We start from the raw sequence: 15,268 nt of genomic DNA on the forward strand, positions 1-15,268 counted from the left end.
GACCTTTCTTTTTGTAAAATTGATGGGGCCAGACTGACCTGAGCCTTTGGCACTTTTAAGTCCTCAATTGGCCATTTTAAAGTGAAGATTTCTGGGGAAATAGAGGCCATTTGTGTTTCAGAAATGAAAGCTTCAACAAGTAGTTATTGGTTGGGGCCATCAGATTGATTTTGTATCTCAAATACCCTTTATGGTCTTGGTAAAATATTTTAAAAATCATCCTTGTATTTTTCAAATTAACTGAATTGGCTAGATATGGGGTATTGACATTCTGTAAGGCCCCGCGTGTAAAGCTTTGACGAACTTGGGAAAATGAGGAGCCACATTCTTTGGTCTCTTGTTCAGATGATATTTACGTAGGTGGACTTTCATGTTCAATTCAGACATTCATGTTTAATGTGTAAGGCAGCGATGTCTTAATTTCAGAGAACTTGGCGAGGCAGTGGTGTCCCTTGTCAGCTGTACTGTCTGGGCAAGAGGTCTCTCTGGGCCTCGGCTCTCACTTTGAAACGATCAGGCTGGTTCCTTTGCACCGGGCTGTCTGTGGCTTTCTCCAGAAATGGAATGAGCTGTGAGGAGAACAGTTAGGCCGTCTGGGAGTCTCCAAGGATTCGATCACAGCCGTTGTTCTGCTCGATATAAAAATGAGATTTTTATATATTTTATTTAATATTTAAAAAATTGAATGGCAGGTGTTTTTTCTATAATCCTTTGGTCAGAAAATTATTTTCTTTATGTTCTCTGTGATTTTAACCATCTTTAACCTTTATTCCTTTCGATATCTTAGTCAGAGGAGAAGGCCAAATATGATGCCATTTTTGACAGCCTTAACCCTGTGAGTGGGTTATTATCTGGTGAGAAGGTGAAGCCGGTGCTGCTCAACTCCAAGCTGCCTGTGGATATCCTTGGGAGAGTAAGAATGTCTTTACAATATCTGTCAGAATAAATAGAAAGCACTTTGCTTCGGGGCTTGAGAATTAATGGATCGTGAAGCATAGCTATTGGTTTGTTAATGTTTGACCATCACCTGCTATTAAATTTAAAATGTTGCAGTGTTGAAATCATCTTGCTAATTTTTTCATGTTTTTATATATTTTGATATCATCTATCTCTTGTTTTGAAATTTTTACACTCTGGCTTAATTGTAGATAATGTTTGTGTTTTTTATCAGTATTTCTCAGTGTCATAACTATTTTTTCTAGACATTAATGTGAACCTCCTAAAGAGGTTTCTTTCTGACTCATTGAAGATTTTCTTTGAATTTTTGATGTAGGGTTTATTCAAGTAGAGATTACTTTTAAGTAACATTTTTGAACTAAAGTCTCTAACTTTCTGTTAGTTTTTAAGGCCGTGCTTATTAGGACATGTTTTATAAAAATATTTTCTGTAGCAATTGCAATAAAAAAAAATTTTCAAATTGCTCAGCTTTATGGTGTTAGGAATTGTTAACTTTGAAGTAGTAATCAGATAGTCACAGAGCGAAGAGTTTTTTCCTAAGGCCCGGCTCACTTGAGCTCTGTGACCTTAGCTGCCAAGCTGCTTAACTTCTTGAGCCACAGTCTCTGCCTGTGCCCCAGGACTTCTGGGAAGATCACATGGGACAGAGGTTATGGGTATGCCGAGTGCTTTAGAGATGTTAGTAAGCTCGTTATTAATATTGGTTCATCTGCTGAGCTTTTACTGGTTATGTATTTGATGCTGAATTGAGAGAACCTAAATCATTTTTGTGGGGTTTGTTTTAGGTTTGGGAGTTAAGTGATATTGACCATGATGGAATGCTGGACAGAGATGAGTTTGCCGTCGTAAGTATCTCTCCTGACTTCCTGTCATTTGTGGGATCACGGATGCAGGGCCAGAGGACTCTCGGAGGCCCCTGGGCCAGCCCAGCATCTCACGTGGTTCTGTTCACATCTGGGCCCAGTGGTTGGAGGCCCATCCCCCACACTCTGCTTGTTCAGGCGTCCTCTCTTCCTTCCTCTTTTTCCTTTTCCCCAAGTTGACACCTGCCTACACTCATTTCTCCCTTCTGCAGTCTCAGCTGTCACACTTCCTCACCAGTCTGCATTTTTCAGCCAATCACTGCTTAGTGCTTATCCTGTTATAACTTAGGCTTTGCCTCTTTCTCGGGGTGGGGTAGGTGGGCGGAGAGGGAAGGGGCTGTGGTCAAACCTTCTTATGCTTTACATACCTCTTATTTAAAAAAAAAAAAAAGAAAGAAAGGAAAGCACATTTGCTCCCCTTCTTCCCCCTACTCCCTTACCTGTCCCTCTGTAATCTGGAGGCCTGGCAAGTCCCCTGGTCCCTACTGTAGAAATGCTAGAGGACATTAACTCTGTCCTGGCTTGACTCTTGAGGATACCATTTTATTATCATTAGTTACTTCATCCGTTATGTATTCAGCAGCTTTTTAGATTTCCTAGTTGTTTTTTTTTTTCAATTTGAGATGTCCCCCTGGTTTAATTTTTAAAGCCAAAGGGAGTTTTGGAATTGGTGTGTAAAGTAATAATAGTGCTAGTAGTCCCTGGCATTTATCTAGCACTTTAAGATTTGCACAGTGCTTCACAGAGGTTGTTTCATTTTGTCCTCATGATCCTCGTGCTGTTATTATCCCCATTCTACGGAAGGGGCAGCTGAGGCACACAGAGGTTAAGGGACTTACCCTGGGTCACACTCACATCTTCTTGCCCCTGGGCCCAGTGCTTTATCCATAGTGCCATCCTAGCTGCCTAGCTGATAGACCTTGGTTCTTACCACCTGCACAACAACCTGTCAAGCTAAGGACAAGTAAAGATCTCTCCGCCCTCTGGGAAGTTGGAAGAAGAAAGTATTGAAATTGGCCTGCAGCGCGTCGGGGTCCCAGTGTCTGGTTCTGGGTTGGGGGGAGCTCTGTGGCTTGCGGTCCTCCTTCCTCCACTGATTGTGATGAAAGATTAGCAGGTTGCCCAGGTGGGCACTTGCAGGGTTCACACTCGAGGCAGCTGCCTTTGGGGGCCTCGTGACTAACCACAGCAGCTGGAGCTCCACCGGTCTTGGCTGCCGTATTAAGAAGAGAACCCTTCGAGTAAGACTCAGCCCTAACGAGCTCTTAGAGAATCGTTTCCAGTGGAATGGGCTGTCTGCTTTACTGACAGTTATTTTTAAAATAGCCTTCTATTGCTGTTTTTCATCACTGCTGTTTCCTGGCCTGTCCCCCCCGAACCCTCCCAGATAGCTGTGCTTTGGGCCGAGGATACTGTAGCTCCACCAGATTTCCCCGTGTAGAAGGAGCCTGAGGTTGTGCACAGCGTTCCTTGCCCCCAGCACCCCTACAGAGAAGTTGGGGGAGGTGCCTCCTCACACCCTCCTTTGGGCTGAGCTTGGCCGTGAGGGTGTGAAAGCGTTCAGGTTTGATGGCCAGTGTGGCATCTTCCTTTCCGTTCACACTGTGGCCTTCCCTTGCTTCTCTGGGCCTACTCGCTCCGGTGCCGTTCCATTCACTTGTCATGGTTTTGTTAGCTCTCTCCCAGTCAGTGGCATTTTTTCCCCGTTCTTTGTTTCTACAGAAGGTGCTGTTGTGAGTACTGTGTGGTCTGTATGTGTGTGGGGGGGGGGCGGGGCGGCAGCTTTCTTTTTGCCCTTGACCTTCACAGGACATCTGCCTGGATATCCTGGTTCCAGGGGTGAGTGCTGACTGTGATTGTTGAAGAATAGACTGAGGGAGGGAAGTTAGGGTGCAGCTTTAGGCCTAGACCTTTTTCTGTTTGTTTAGAATATAGAGCTCAAAGGGAGTTTGGAAATCCTGTGTCCAAGGGTTCTCTTTCTGGACGCCCAAGAAGGCCACAAAACGTGCCAAGTTTTGCAACGCTGAGCCAGAACACACAGCGGAGGGGTTTGTTTTAGTCATTTCATTTAGTTTTTGCTTCATTTGTGACTCACCAGACTAGTTTTTTGGGGGCATTTTGGGAATGAAATAGGAACTTCTCTTTTATTGAGATGGCCTTCTTCATCAGAATGTCCTGTTTACTCTTGGATCTCAGGAGGTTTCAAATAAGTTTTGTTTTTTTTTGTTTTTTTTTCACTTAAAGCATTGGCAATCAGTCAACAAGCATTTATTAAGCACCTTCTGTGTGCCAGGCCCCACACTGTGGGAACTCTTAAGGACACTTTAGTTTTGTAAAACTGATTGAATTCGCAGTAACACATTCTTATGCTTGGATAGTTTCTCAGTCAGTAGATAGTGATTGTACAAATGGTATGGGATAGTTTTGTTTAAAAAATACCACTGGTCAAGGGTAAAAATTCACTAATCTAGTCCAATCCACTTATTCTACAGAAGGGGAAACTGAGATTTGGAAAAGGGCAAGTGCCTTGCTCAGTGTGACTCAATAAGGCCGACAGCTGGGATTCGAACTCAGGTTCTCTGACTCCAGATTCTGGCCTCTCAAGGGAAATGACTCTCTGAAATAGGCATCCCCTTAACAACATCCCCCACGAGGGGCACAGAGTCTCTGCCAGACGGTGCCCACCTGCTGCCTGGGCAGCAGAAAGCTCCCCAGCGGCCATCCAGCCTTCACCTGAACATCTGCAGTGAGGGTGGGCAGTGCTTGCCACTCCATGCCCAAGGAGACAGCCGTTTCTCTTTGGGACGGCCTTCAAGGCGAGCCCCCTTGTTCTATGGATACAGACTGAGGCGAGCAGAGGGGAGCTGACAAAACTAAGGAGGTGTCTGAGACAGGATTGGAATCCAGGCTTTCCTGACCATCTGATCCACCACCTAGTCCCTGCTCTTCTCCCACTGTACCTGTTTATGTTGTCTAGAGCCGAGGAGAAGGAAGGAGCGCATTTCCTCCTTCACTTGACAGACCTTCAGGTACTTGAAGACAGCTACAGGGTGACCCTCTCCCCCACTGCCTTGGACCAACACGTTTGTGGCACAGTCTTGGGGCCCTTCCCCAGCCACCTCCCCCTTCTGTATTGTGGTTAAAAGGAGAAACCAGTTCAAGGGGAGGTTGTAACTTTCTCAGAAAGACAAGTATAGCACTTTCAAAAACAAGACTGAGATGCGTTCAGGAAATGGGTGTTGAGGCCAGTCCCCTTAGGTTTCAGTTGAGCAGCCCAAGGTCACACTGGATTGGAATCTCAGACTTTTGGACAGCCTGCCCTTTTCTGGAACCAGAGGGGAACATTAAGGTAGCCTCCTCCAAAACATTGGCCAAGGAGTCTGGCTTCACCCCAGAGTCATTTGGCCCACAATGCCGGGGATGCCTTGCAGGGTTCTTCAGAGAGGCCAGGCAGGCCGACCCCTAAGTACCTGCGCACCTGTGCCCCAGGATTGGCCGTCGCTCCCTCACTTAGGACTCTGGGGGCCGGAAGTATGAGTTTCATTTGCCTAAGTTAGTGCTTGGAAAGTCCTCTCTAATGTCAGGTGAGTATTTGTCTGGAGCAGGTTACTTTGTTTGTTTAAACTTCGTGATTAATTTACTGAATTATAGACAAGAAGGACTAGCTTGTTTTTCCCCTTGTTTTGCTGCCTTGGTGTTGGGCGCCCACACAGCTGGCCGCTGCTTAGAACCGGATCGGCCGCATTCCGTCCTGCCAGATCTCTGGGGGGGCATGTCATTTCAGACCAGCTGCCTCTGGTTTCTTGTGGGCGTGGCTTTCTGGAGGGACTCAGTTACCTCATTTCACTGGAGGAGCTAAGCCGGCTTTGACCCAAGAGCCTCCAGTGCAGGATTGACATGTTTAATTTGGGCTTATTTTCTTGACCCATTTTCCAATTTTTGTTTTTCGTATATTTTCAAAAGTATTTTTAAAAGACCCAGAATCTGTTGTTTGTCTTTTTAAAGAATCCACTCATTGCCAGGTCTTGTCTTTTCTGTACCATAAAATCATACGTTTGGAGCCGGGAGACGCGTTAGGGATCGTCTGGCTCGACCCCCTCATTTGTAGATCTGTAGATGAGGGAGATGAGGCCCAGAGGGGCTCCATGCCCCAAGTCATACAAGTGATGACTGTGAAAGGGAAAATTTGAACTCAAGTCCTTTGGCTCCAGATCCAGAGCTCATTCCCCTGTTCCCCATATCTGCACAACATGGCTCACATCTGTCCTTTTCTTTCCATAATGAACAACTTGATTAAGCACCTACTGCGTGCCAGCACTCTGCTAAGTGTGAGGGGTGTACGCATGTAAGCAAATAAGACATTCTCCACTCACAGGGAGCGGATGTTCTAATCAGGGAAACTGGAAAAGGTATGAGGGAGGATGCCAGTGAGGACCCAGTGAGTGAGTTGAACGTGACCTCAGGAAATGGCCATCTAGGCCCCAAGAGCAGGCCTTTGGGTGGAGGCTCCTTGAAGTGGGGGTGGGGCAGCTGGTAAGGAGCTGCTGCTTGTAAGGGTAGGTGTGGTCATAGGAACCAAGTGTGAAAGATTGACCAGGCGCAGCTGATTTGGTCAGATTTGTAGAAGAGCCAAATTAGGTTCCTTTAGAGGTGGCCTCAGGCACTCCCAAACAGCCCTAACTTCCTTTATTCAAATTTGCTCATTGTAGATAGAATGTGTGAATTTATTTATTTATTTACAATCTTCTTGGGCTCTTTTGAGTTAATTATTGCCAGGTCTCTGGTCAAATTCCATGAGTTTGGTACCTGTCATTGAAGCCCCACCTCCTTTTCTTTGTTCTAAAACTACTACTTTTCATAGCAAAGGTTCCATCCCACCTTTCCTTCCTCTTTGCCTCTTCCCATATCAGTTTACATTATTGATAAATAGGTCTGTGTTTACGTGTGTCCATAGTGTGACAGGTAACAGAATTGGACTAGAATGAGGGTCTCCCAGCTTTTCCAGACCCCCCCCCAATTTCATTCTTTGTGCTGGCCTTTGCTTCCTTCATCCATCAGCTCCCCAGCTAGAAAAGCCCCCTTTCTATCAGTCTAGAATTTGAATAGGTTTGGTTAATTTTTGTTGTTGGTTTGGATTCCAGGCCTTAAATTGGTCCCTTAGCATTGCTCAAGCCTCTGGAGGACTCAGGAGTGTGGTTAGGCCCTTTGGGAGCTTTGAGGGAAGGAGAAACTGTCACCCTCATCCTGAAACAGCTGATGTTCCTTCAGGAGCCTCAGGATGCTCATTCTTGCTGCTATTTTCAGGGATGCTAGCTGGCATCAAAGTGAGTGAGTCCCCCAAGGGACAAGCTGCCAGCTCAGAGATTCAGAGAGGGGAACTGAGCACACTCTGTTCAGTCAGTATTTATGAAGTGTGTCTTTTGTATGTAATAAGAGATCACATTTCCCTAGTTTTACATTAGACTTTCCTCATTGTGTAGGTAGCATTCCCGTTTTACAGGTGAGTCAAGGAAGGCACTGGGCTGAAGCCCAAGTTAGTCTTTATTAAGTGCTCAGGGCTGGGGGGAAGGGAGAGGTGGGAGCGGCCTGAGAGATAGTTGCCCCCTTTCCCAAGGCTGAGTTGAGAGTTGACTTTGCTTTTCATTTATAATCAGAAACAAGGTTTTGGAGCTGTTTGCTAGTTAAATGTTTAAGGGGGTCTTGTTAATATTGAAACTAAATTTCATTTGCTGTGGTGCAGCATAGACATATGAGGAGAAATTCTCTGAGCCTCCCTTTCTTCATCCTCTATGTGCTAGAGAGCTAGACTAGGGTTCCAAGTCATAGACTGTCAGAACTGGAAGGGACCCCAGGACCTCTGGGGCTTGAGCTGGGACAGACCTGGGACATTGCCTCACCTTGCCTGAGGCCCCTCACCTCATGGGGCCTCCCAGTACCAATTTCTGACCCTCTCTTGTTTGAAGGATTAGAGTTTGAGTATGTGTAAAAGAAACCTCAGCGTTATTCACAATTTCAAGTTGGTCACGACTTTTGTGGAAAGTTTTAAAAATGTATTTTGAATTCATTTTGTGAAGGAAAGCAACACGTTCAGGCAATGTGAAATTAAAAACATGTTCTTTAGCTTCCAAAAATTTTTGTTGTCCATTGACAACAGATGGCTAACTGTACTTTGTGTTTTCAGTCCCCGCCTTTCCAGGAAATTGCTTCCATCTGCTGAGAGGAACGCTGACCTTTTGTGGTCCTTGCTAATCATTCCCCTCATTCAGTGCCAGTCTTGTACTTCTCTATAAATTCTAAATGGTCTTTGAGTCATGAGTTTTTGAGTCTGATCTGTTTCTGTAACCCCAGGCTCAGTGAAGGCTGAGCCAGAGCCAGGCCTCTTAGTGTGACTCGAAAACAGAAGTTTAATTCTCAAGGCCTTCCTAGGGAGGGGAGAGTTTTTGGTCTGGGCCAAAGGATTAAAAACTAGCTTTTCTGGGTGTGGAAGTCATGCTTTTTATCTCTGAATGTCAAGTGTTTCTGTTCATGGGACCCTAATTTATATCAGGCCTTAAACTTATGCTTGGGGGAAAACAAATTTAACCTGGGCAGTTTTGTATTATGTGAAAGGAATGGCAGAAATGGCAAATGGAGCACAGACTGAGTGATTTTGCTATAATTAAGGTCATGACTGGTCTCAGATAGGGACTTGGTCACTGCCAGCTGGGCGCTTTAGATCAGAGTAGGGACAGCAGAGTATCCACATCTGTGATCTGGACCATGAACAACTTCCTGAGCCATTGAACTGTGGCTCTGTCCCCGCCAGAGTCTGGGGCAGGGACGCAGGTCAGGGGAGTAGGATTGGCAACCTTGACATCTTTGGCTTTTAAAACTCCTAGGTAAAGGGGGCTGGAAAGTTCTGGAAGGTTCTGAGCTGCCTTTAGGAACCTCTGGTCTGGCCATTTCTTTGGGGATAGGGATAGGAGAGTCATAGATTCTCTTCATTTCTCCCTTGGGGCCACTTGAAGCATGAGGCTGGGTGAACACTTTAATTGACCAGTTGCCTTGGTGCAGATGTTTGGGTGATAGGGAGATACGTATCTTCGGCAGCCCAGGGAATCCCCCCAAAGAAGCCTCAAAACTCTCGCTATGACTGGCTTAATAGTCCTTTTTAAAAAATTCATTTGTTCATCCATCCATTTATTTATTTACATTTTAATATGCTTTATTTTAGCATTAATTAAAAAAAATTTTGAGTTCCTAATTCTCTCCCCAACCCCTCTCCCATCTACTGAGAAGGCAAGTAATATATTTATTATACATGTGACATCATGCAAAACATATTTCCATATTAGCCATGTTGCCAAAAAAAAGTGAAAAAAGTATGCTTCAGTCTGCACTTAGTCTATCATTTCTCTCTCTGGAGGTGGCTAGCATTATTCATCATGAGTCCTTTCAAATTGTCTTAGACTGCATAATCTTGTAGCTAAAACTTTCACAGTTGATCATCTTTAAAATGTTGCTATTACTGTGTCTCCTGGTTCTACTGCCTTTACTTTGCATCAGTTCATATAAGTCTTCTCAGGCTTTTGCTTTTTAACAAAAAAAGTATATTTTAAAATTTGTTTCACTAAATGTTTCCCAGTAACAGGTAAAAAAAAAATTAACATTAATTTTTTCAAATTTTGAGTTCCATATTCTCCTCTTTCCTCATCAGCCCCTTGAAAAGGCAAGCAGTATGATTTTGATTACATATATGAAGTCATACAAAACATGTTTCCGTATTAGCCATGCTTAGAAAGAAAGCACACACAAAAAGAATGAGAAAAATAAAGTAAAAAAAAGTATAGTTAAGTCCATTCAGAGTATACCATTTCTCTGAATATGGATAGCATTTTTCATCATGGGTTGTTTGGAATTTTCTTGGATCATTGTCTTGATTGGAATAACTAAGTCGTCTCACAGTTGATCATTGTTACAAGATTGCTGTTACTATATACAGTGCTGTCCTGGTTCTGTTCACTTCATTTTGCATCAGTTCATGTGAGTCTTTCCAGGTTTTTCTGAAACATCCTTCATTTCTTGTAGTATTCTATCACAATTGTATGCCACAATTCATTCAGCACTTCCCCAATTGATATGCATCCCCTCAGTTTCTAATTCTTTGCCCATCACAAAAAGAGTTGCTAAAAATATTTTTGTACATGTGGGTCCTTTTACCTTTTTTATGATCTCTTTGGGATACTGTCCTAGTAGTGGTATTGCTGGGTAAAAGGTTATGCATCCTTTGATTGCTCTTTGGGCATAGTTCCAAATTGCTCATCAGAATGGTTGATTAGTTCAAAATCTACTAACAATGCATCAGTGTCCCAATATTCCCACATCCCTTCTCCAACATTTATCATTTTTCTTTTCTGTCATATTAACCAATCTGATAGATGTGAGGTGGTACCTCAGAGTTATTTTAATGTGCATGTCTCTAATCAGTAGTGATTTAGAGCATTTTTCATATGATAATTGAAAAATATTGAAAACTGCTTGTTCATATCTTGTGACCATTTATCAATTGGGGAATGGCTATTATTTTTATAAATTTCATTTATTTCCCCATGTATTTGAGAAATGAGGATGTTTTCAGAGAAACTTGATGTAAAAATTGTTTCCCAGTTTTCTTCTTTCCTAATTTTGGCTGCATTGGTTTCGTTTGTGCAGAACCTTTTTAATTTCATGTAGTCAAAATCATCCATTTTACTTCCTATGAACCTCTCTATCTCTTTTTTGGTCATAAACTCTTCCTTGTCTATAGATCTAATAGATAAAAGTTTCCTTGCTTTCCTAAATTTCTTATGCCATCACCCCTTATGTTTAAATCATTTATCCATTTTGATTACCTCAATATTCCTAATGATAATAACATATCTTCCCTTGGCTCATCTCTTTTGAAGGCCATGTTTTTGGTATACTGTGCCTTGGAGAAAGAACCTGTGCCAATGTCCTTGCCGCCAGCCTTGGTGCCACCTTCAAAGAGAAAAATGGTCAGTACCTCAGCCTCCAAGCGATCGATGCCTTCCATAGCACCTGCCAGGGACCCATGCCGAGCGTCACCTCCAATAGGTGTCTTACCTACCAGAGCAGTAACACAGGTAACCATGAAGCCATGCTCAAGATCCTTGTTAACTAACTGCATGGCATTTAACAACTGCCTGAGGATGAATTTTGCCCAGCTGGAGGGAGTGTTCACAGATCTGGCACTTATGGCACCTCCATCCTTGGATGTGCCGAAGACCATGTGTATCCTCTCTGCCCTTGCCTAGGTCATGCCGTGGGAAGCTGTGTTCCTGTCTCGTCACCTCTTGATTCTTTATAGGCTAAAGATCCAATTTTGGGGTTTGCCTGGAGATTTACTGTTAATGTTACTAATACTGACTGCTTTGTATGAGTCTGTAAGGAAAGCACCAAGTGCCCTGTGAGTTAGGGAGTACAGATATTATCATCCCCAGTTTACAGATGAAGAGATTGGAGCTCAGGGAGGTACTCTGCCACAGTCCTGCTGCTTAGTTGCTGTGGAGTCTGGGACTGGAGCTCTGGACTCCTGCCTGCCTGGGGTGAATCCCATGTCCCCTCCTCACAATCCAATGAATTCCAGTCTTTCTGGAGGAATGGGAGAAGTAAGGAAATGGAATTGGAATGAGTGAATCAATCAGCTCAGATCTGATGACGAGGCAATGAAGCTGCCTCTTAGAATTTGGGATCCTCTCAGAGTTTTCTCTCTCTATCCCTGTGGTGCCTGGGCTCTTCTCTTCCCCTGGTGCCATGCGCAGAAGTCAAGAGGGAGGTGGTCATTCTTTAAAGGGGTGGGGACAGGGGTGGCATTGCCAGAAATCCATTCCTGCCTCACATTTTTCTTCAATCCTTTTATTTTTGTTGAAACGACCTGATTTTGGTGTGGGCAGCCTTGGGAGGGGGCTGGGTAGACAGTGCTGGGGACAGACAGCCTGGTGTGCTGGAGGAGGGTGATGGCCTGGGCTGGGGGCCTTCTACTGAGTAGCTCTTTGCTTTTTTCAGTGGGTCATATCACCTGCAGAAAAGGCAAAATATGACGAGATATTCCTGAAGACTGATAAGGACATGGATGGCTTTGTGTCTGGGTTTGAGGTCCGAGAGATTTTCCTCAAGACAGGATTATCATCTGCTTTACTAGCACATATCTGGTAAGCACGCAGGGGCCAGCCCCCTCTCATTTGTCCTGTCCTCCCCTTCCTCCAGGCATATGTGCAGGCAGGTCTAGGCCCAGGATGTCCACATGCCACCCTGGGCCTTCTTTCAGGGCCCAGCCTTCCTCCCTCCCTGATCAGGGCTTCTTGGCACTTGTTACTTTGGTACTCACCTTATCTCCCCCTCCTACATTGTGCGCTCTTGTCATTGTCGCTCAGCACGTGGTCAGCTTTGGACTGGCCCTCGATCGTTTGAGTCATGGTTGGAACACTTAGGAAAGAAACAGTTTTTGTTTCAGGATTATTTTGTGTACAAACTGTAAAACTGAGCAGTGCCTCCGGGTGGTGGGTCATGGACTGATCCAAGGCTAGCACAATGAAAGAGCCACAGCCTCATCAGAAGGCCATCTGCAAATGAAGAAGCCAAATCCCTGTGGTCTAGTTCAACGTTTAATTAACTTCAGCTCAGTGGAGAGAGGGGAGCTGCCTGGTCTTTGGGTTTGGTACTGGAGGTGGGCTAGCCTATGAACCTCCACCCTGTGGCGTTGCACTTGGCCCAGAGGACCACGGTGTGTTGCTTCTCCAGAAGCTAATTCGAGAATGGAAGAGGTTGAGAGCTCAAGATTCCATCGATTATTTTTAAGCCTCTACTTGGCACATGAGGCAGCTAGGTGGCTCAGTGGATATAGGGGAGGCCTGGAGTCAGGAAGACCTAATTTCAAACTCAACCTCAGGCAGTCACTGGCTTGTGACCCTGGGCGAGTCACTTAACTTCTGCTTACCATAATCTACTGGAGAAGGGAGTGGAAAACCACTCTAGAATATTTGCCAAGAAAACCTCAAAAGGGATATGACTAAAGAACTGAACAATAAAACAACATTTGGCACGTAGTAGGTGCTTAACTTAATAAATGTTGATTGGATGACATACTGTTATGTGCAAGGTACTATATTAGGCAGTGAGGACCCAAAGGTGAAAGCAAAGGTGGACAACACAGTCTCTGCTCAAGGGGATGGCCTTTTGCGAAGAAGCTAAGCTGGCAGGGAAGGCCTAAAGACAAGAGGAGGTTGGAAGGTTGGTTGGTTTGTTACATTGGTGGAAAGGAGGGTGTGGCCCAAGAGGCCAAGGTGAATGTACAGGGACCTCCTTGGATTTTTAAAAGTACATTTCACTGCTGCCTTGTCTCCCAGTGTGTTGTCTCTCTCTGTCCCCTCCCCAATCCCTTCTTGTGTCAAAGAAAAACAGCTCAGCAGAACTGACCAGCCCTGTGCAGGAGCCCAGCAGTGTCTCCGGCCTCAAGAGGAGCAGAGGGCTCTCTCTGGGCCCCCGACTGGCCATTTACAGTGGTCATGGATTGAGTGCCACAGAGTGTTGGGTTTCCATCATTGTAGTTGTTGGGTCTCATTTCTCCTACTTCTGGTTGATTTTGTATCCATTTCTATAGCTTTTCCGAGTCTTTATGAATACCTCATTTGATTTATTATTTCTTACAGTGCAGTAGTTTCCATTAATTCATATACTACAATTTTTTTCAGCCATCCCCCCATTAAGGAGCACCCACTTGGCTCCAGGATTGTGCTTCAGCTGCTATTTTGGTAGATAACGGGCCACAGTAGATATCAAGTCCCAGCTAAAATCCTGCTTTGTACAGGAAGCCTTTCCCAGTCCCTCTGAATTCCAGCGCCTTCTCTCTGTTAATTATTTCCCACTTATCCTGTATATTGCTTGCGTTGTATATATGTTTGCATGTTGTTTTCCCCATTAGCTCGTAAGCTTCTTGAAGGCAGGGACTGTCTTTTGCCTCTTTTTATATCCCCAGCATTTAGCACAGTACCTGACACAGAGGAAGCACTTCATAAATGCTGATGGACTGGGGAACTTTCCTTCTCTGTCTTCCTGGGGGATCAGTTTAGGAATGAAGAACTTAGTGATTTGACTCCCATCATCATTAAATGGGTTTCGGACTACATCTCACAGCCCCAAAGGCAGTTTGTGCTGGTGGGCTCGTCTTCCCACAGTCTCTTTCTGCACTAGTCATTCTTCCTCTCTCTTTTAGTCTTTACCAATGGCATGAATGTGAAATGAACCCTAAGTTCTTATTCCTCTTCCTTTTCTTAGGGACTTAGACACATTTTCTTGTGGTATTGATGGCTTGCATTTCTTCTTTTCAAAATTGTTCCTATCCTTTGAGCCCATCAGGGGATCCCTCGTTGGAGAATGCTCTTAGCAGGTTTTTATTATAAATGTTTGATGCAGAGATTTCTCCCCCATTTACGAGACCAACTCAGTTTGTTTTTTTTAAAGCCAACTTAGATTTTAAAAAGAGATGTTCAGAGGACGGAAATGAGGATAATAGAGAATGTTTAAAAAACCCAGAGTAGTCCTATAGTAGTGTCCATTGCAGTAAAGCCCAGCGTGCGCTGAGACTGGAGAGGAAAGCTAAGGACAGTTAGAAGTTTTGTTTTCTTTTGTTTTTAAAAAAGGGGGATCAAAGAGGTCTTCTTCACTAAGGGTAATTTAAAGGACAGGCCCAAGGTGGGTAGGGAAGTGAAGAGGGCAGCAAGCAGCTGCCTTCTTGGGGCCAGGTGATCAGGCCCAGGCAGGTTCCACTTTCTAGCTTGTGAATGGGATTATGGAGGTGCTGTCAGTGAACTTTGGATGCTGTGGAGCCATGAGGCTGAACACACACCCTTTTTTGTTTGTTTGTTTGTTTTTCAAAAGGGAAGGGAGTGAAGTACATAAACAACATGGCAGTTAGCTCCACTTAGAGTTCCTGGAAAATTTGAGAATCTGTTATTGAAGGGATTGTCATTAAACATGTTGAAAGGAAATGGCAGCCAAGAGTGCCGGCGTGATTTCATCAAGAACAGGCCGTGCCGGATGAACATAATTTCTCATTTTTCTGGGCTTTTATATTTATGTAGAAATTGAATAATTTATCTGTATTATAGCAAAATACTTGATAGGGTTACTCATGTTACTCTAATGGATGAGAAGAAGAGATGCGAGCTGGATGATACGGGGATTCAGAACTGTTTGAGTAAAGTCATTGGTGGATTGATGTCAGCTTGGGAGGTCTCTAGTGGAGTGTACCAGGGATCTTTCTTGATCTTGGGTTTAACACTTTGATTGTGCCTGAAATAGAGGAATAGATGGTATACTTATCAGCTTTGAAGATGACATAAAATAAGGAAGGATGGATAATACACTGGGTGATAACAAGGCTCCAAAAGATCTCAGGTAACTAGAGAATG

The 15,268-nt window shown here is 44.3% G+C and overlaps 1 protein-coding gene across 5 annotated transcripts in view; it reads left to right on the top strand.

Moving 5' to 3' along the window:
- Nucleotides 1–15,268, top strand: part of EPS15 (epidermal growth factor receptor pathway substrate 15) — a 125,658-nt gene that overhangs the window by 53,926 nt on the left and 56,464 nt on the right. For 3 of the 5 annotated variants that reach the window (XM_036755982.1, XM_036755984.1, XM_036755987.1), the window contains exons 7-10: nt 788–913; nt 1,743–1,802; nt 10,745–10,942; nt 11,865–12,010. In XM_036755982.1, the coding sequence (XP_036611877.1) occupies nt 788–913; nt 1,743–1,802; nt 10,745–10,942; nt 11,865–12,010 (530 nt within the window). The remainder of the gene's footprint in view (nt 1–787; nt 914–1,742; nt 1,803–10,744; nt 10,943–11,864; nt 12,011–15,268) is intronic. The other 2 variants (XM_036755986.1, XM_036755985.1) reach the window with 1 other exon arrangement.

This window comes from Trichosurus vulpecula, chromosome 4 (genome assembly GCF_011100635.1).
Source record: "Trichosurus vulpecula isolate mTriVul1 chromosome 4, mTriVul1.pri, whole genome shotgun sequence".
Taxonomy (NCBI): Eukaryota; Metazoa; Chordata; class Mammalia; order Diprotodontia; family Phalangeridae; genus Trichosurus; species Trichosurus vulpecula.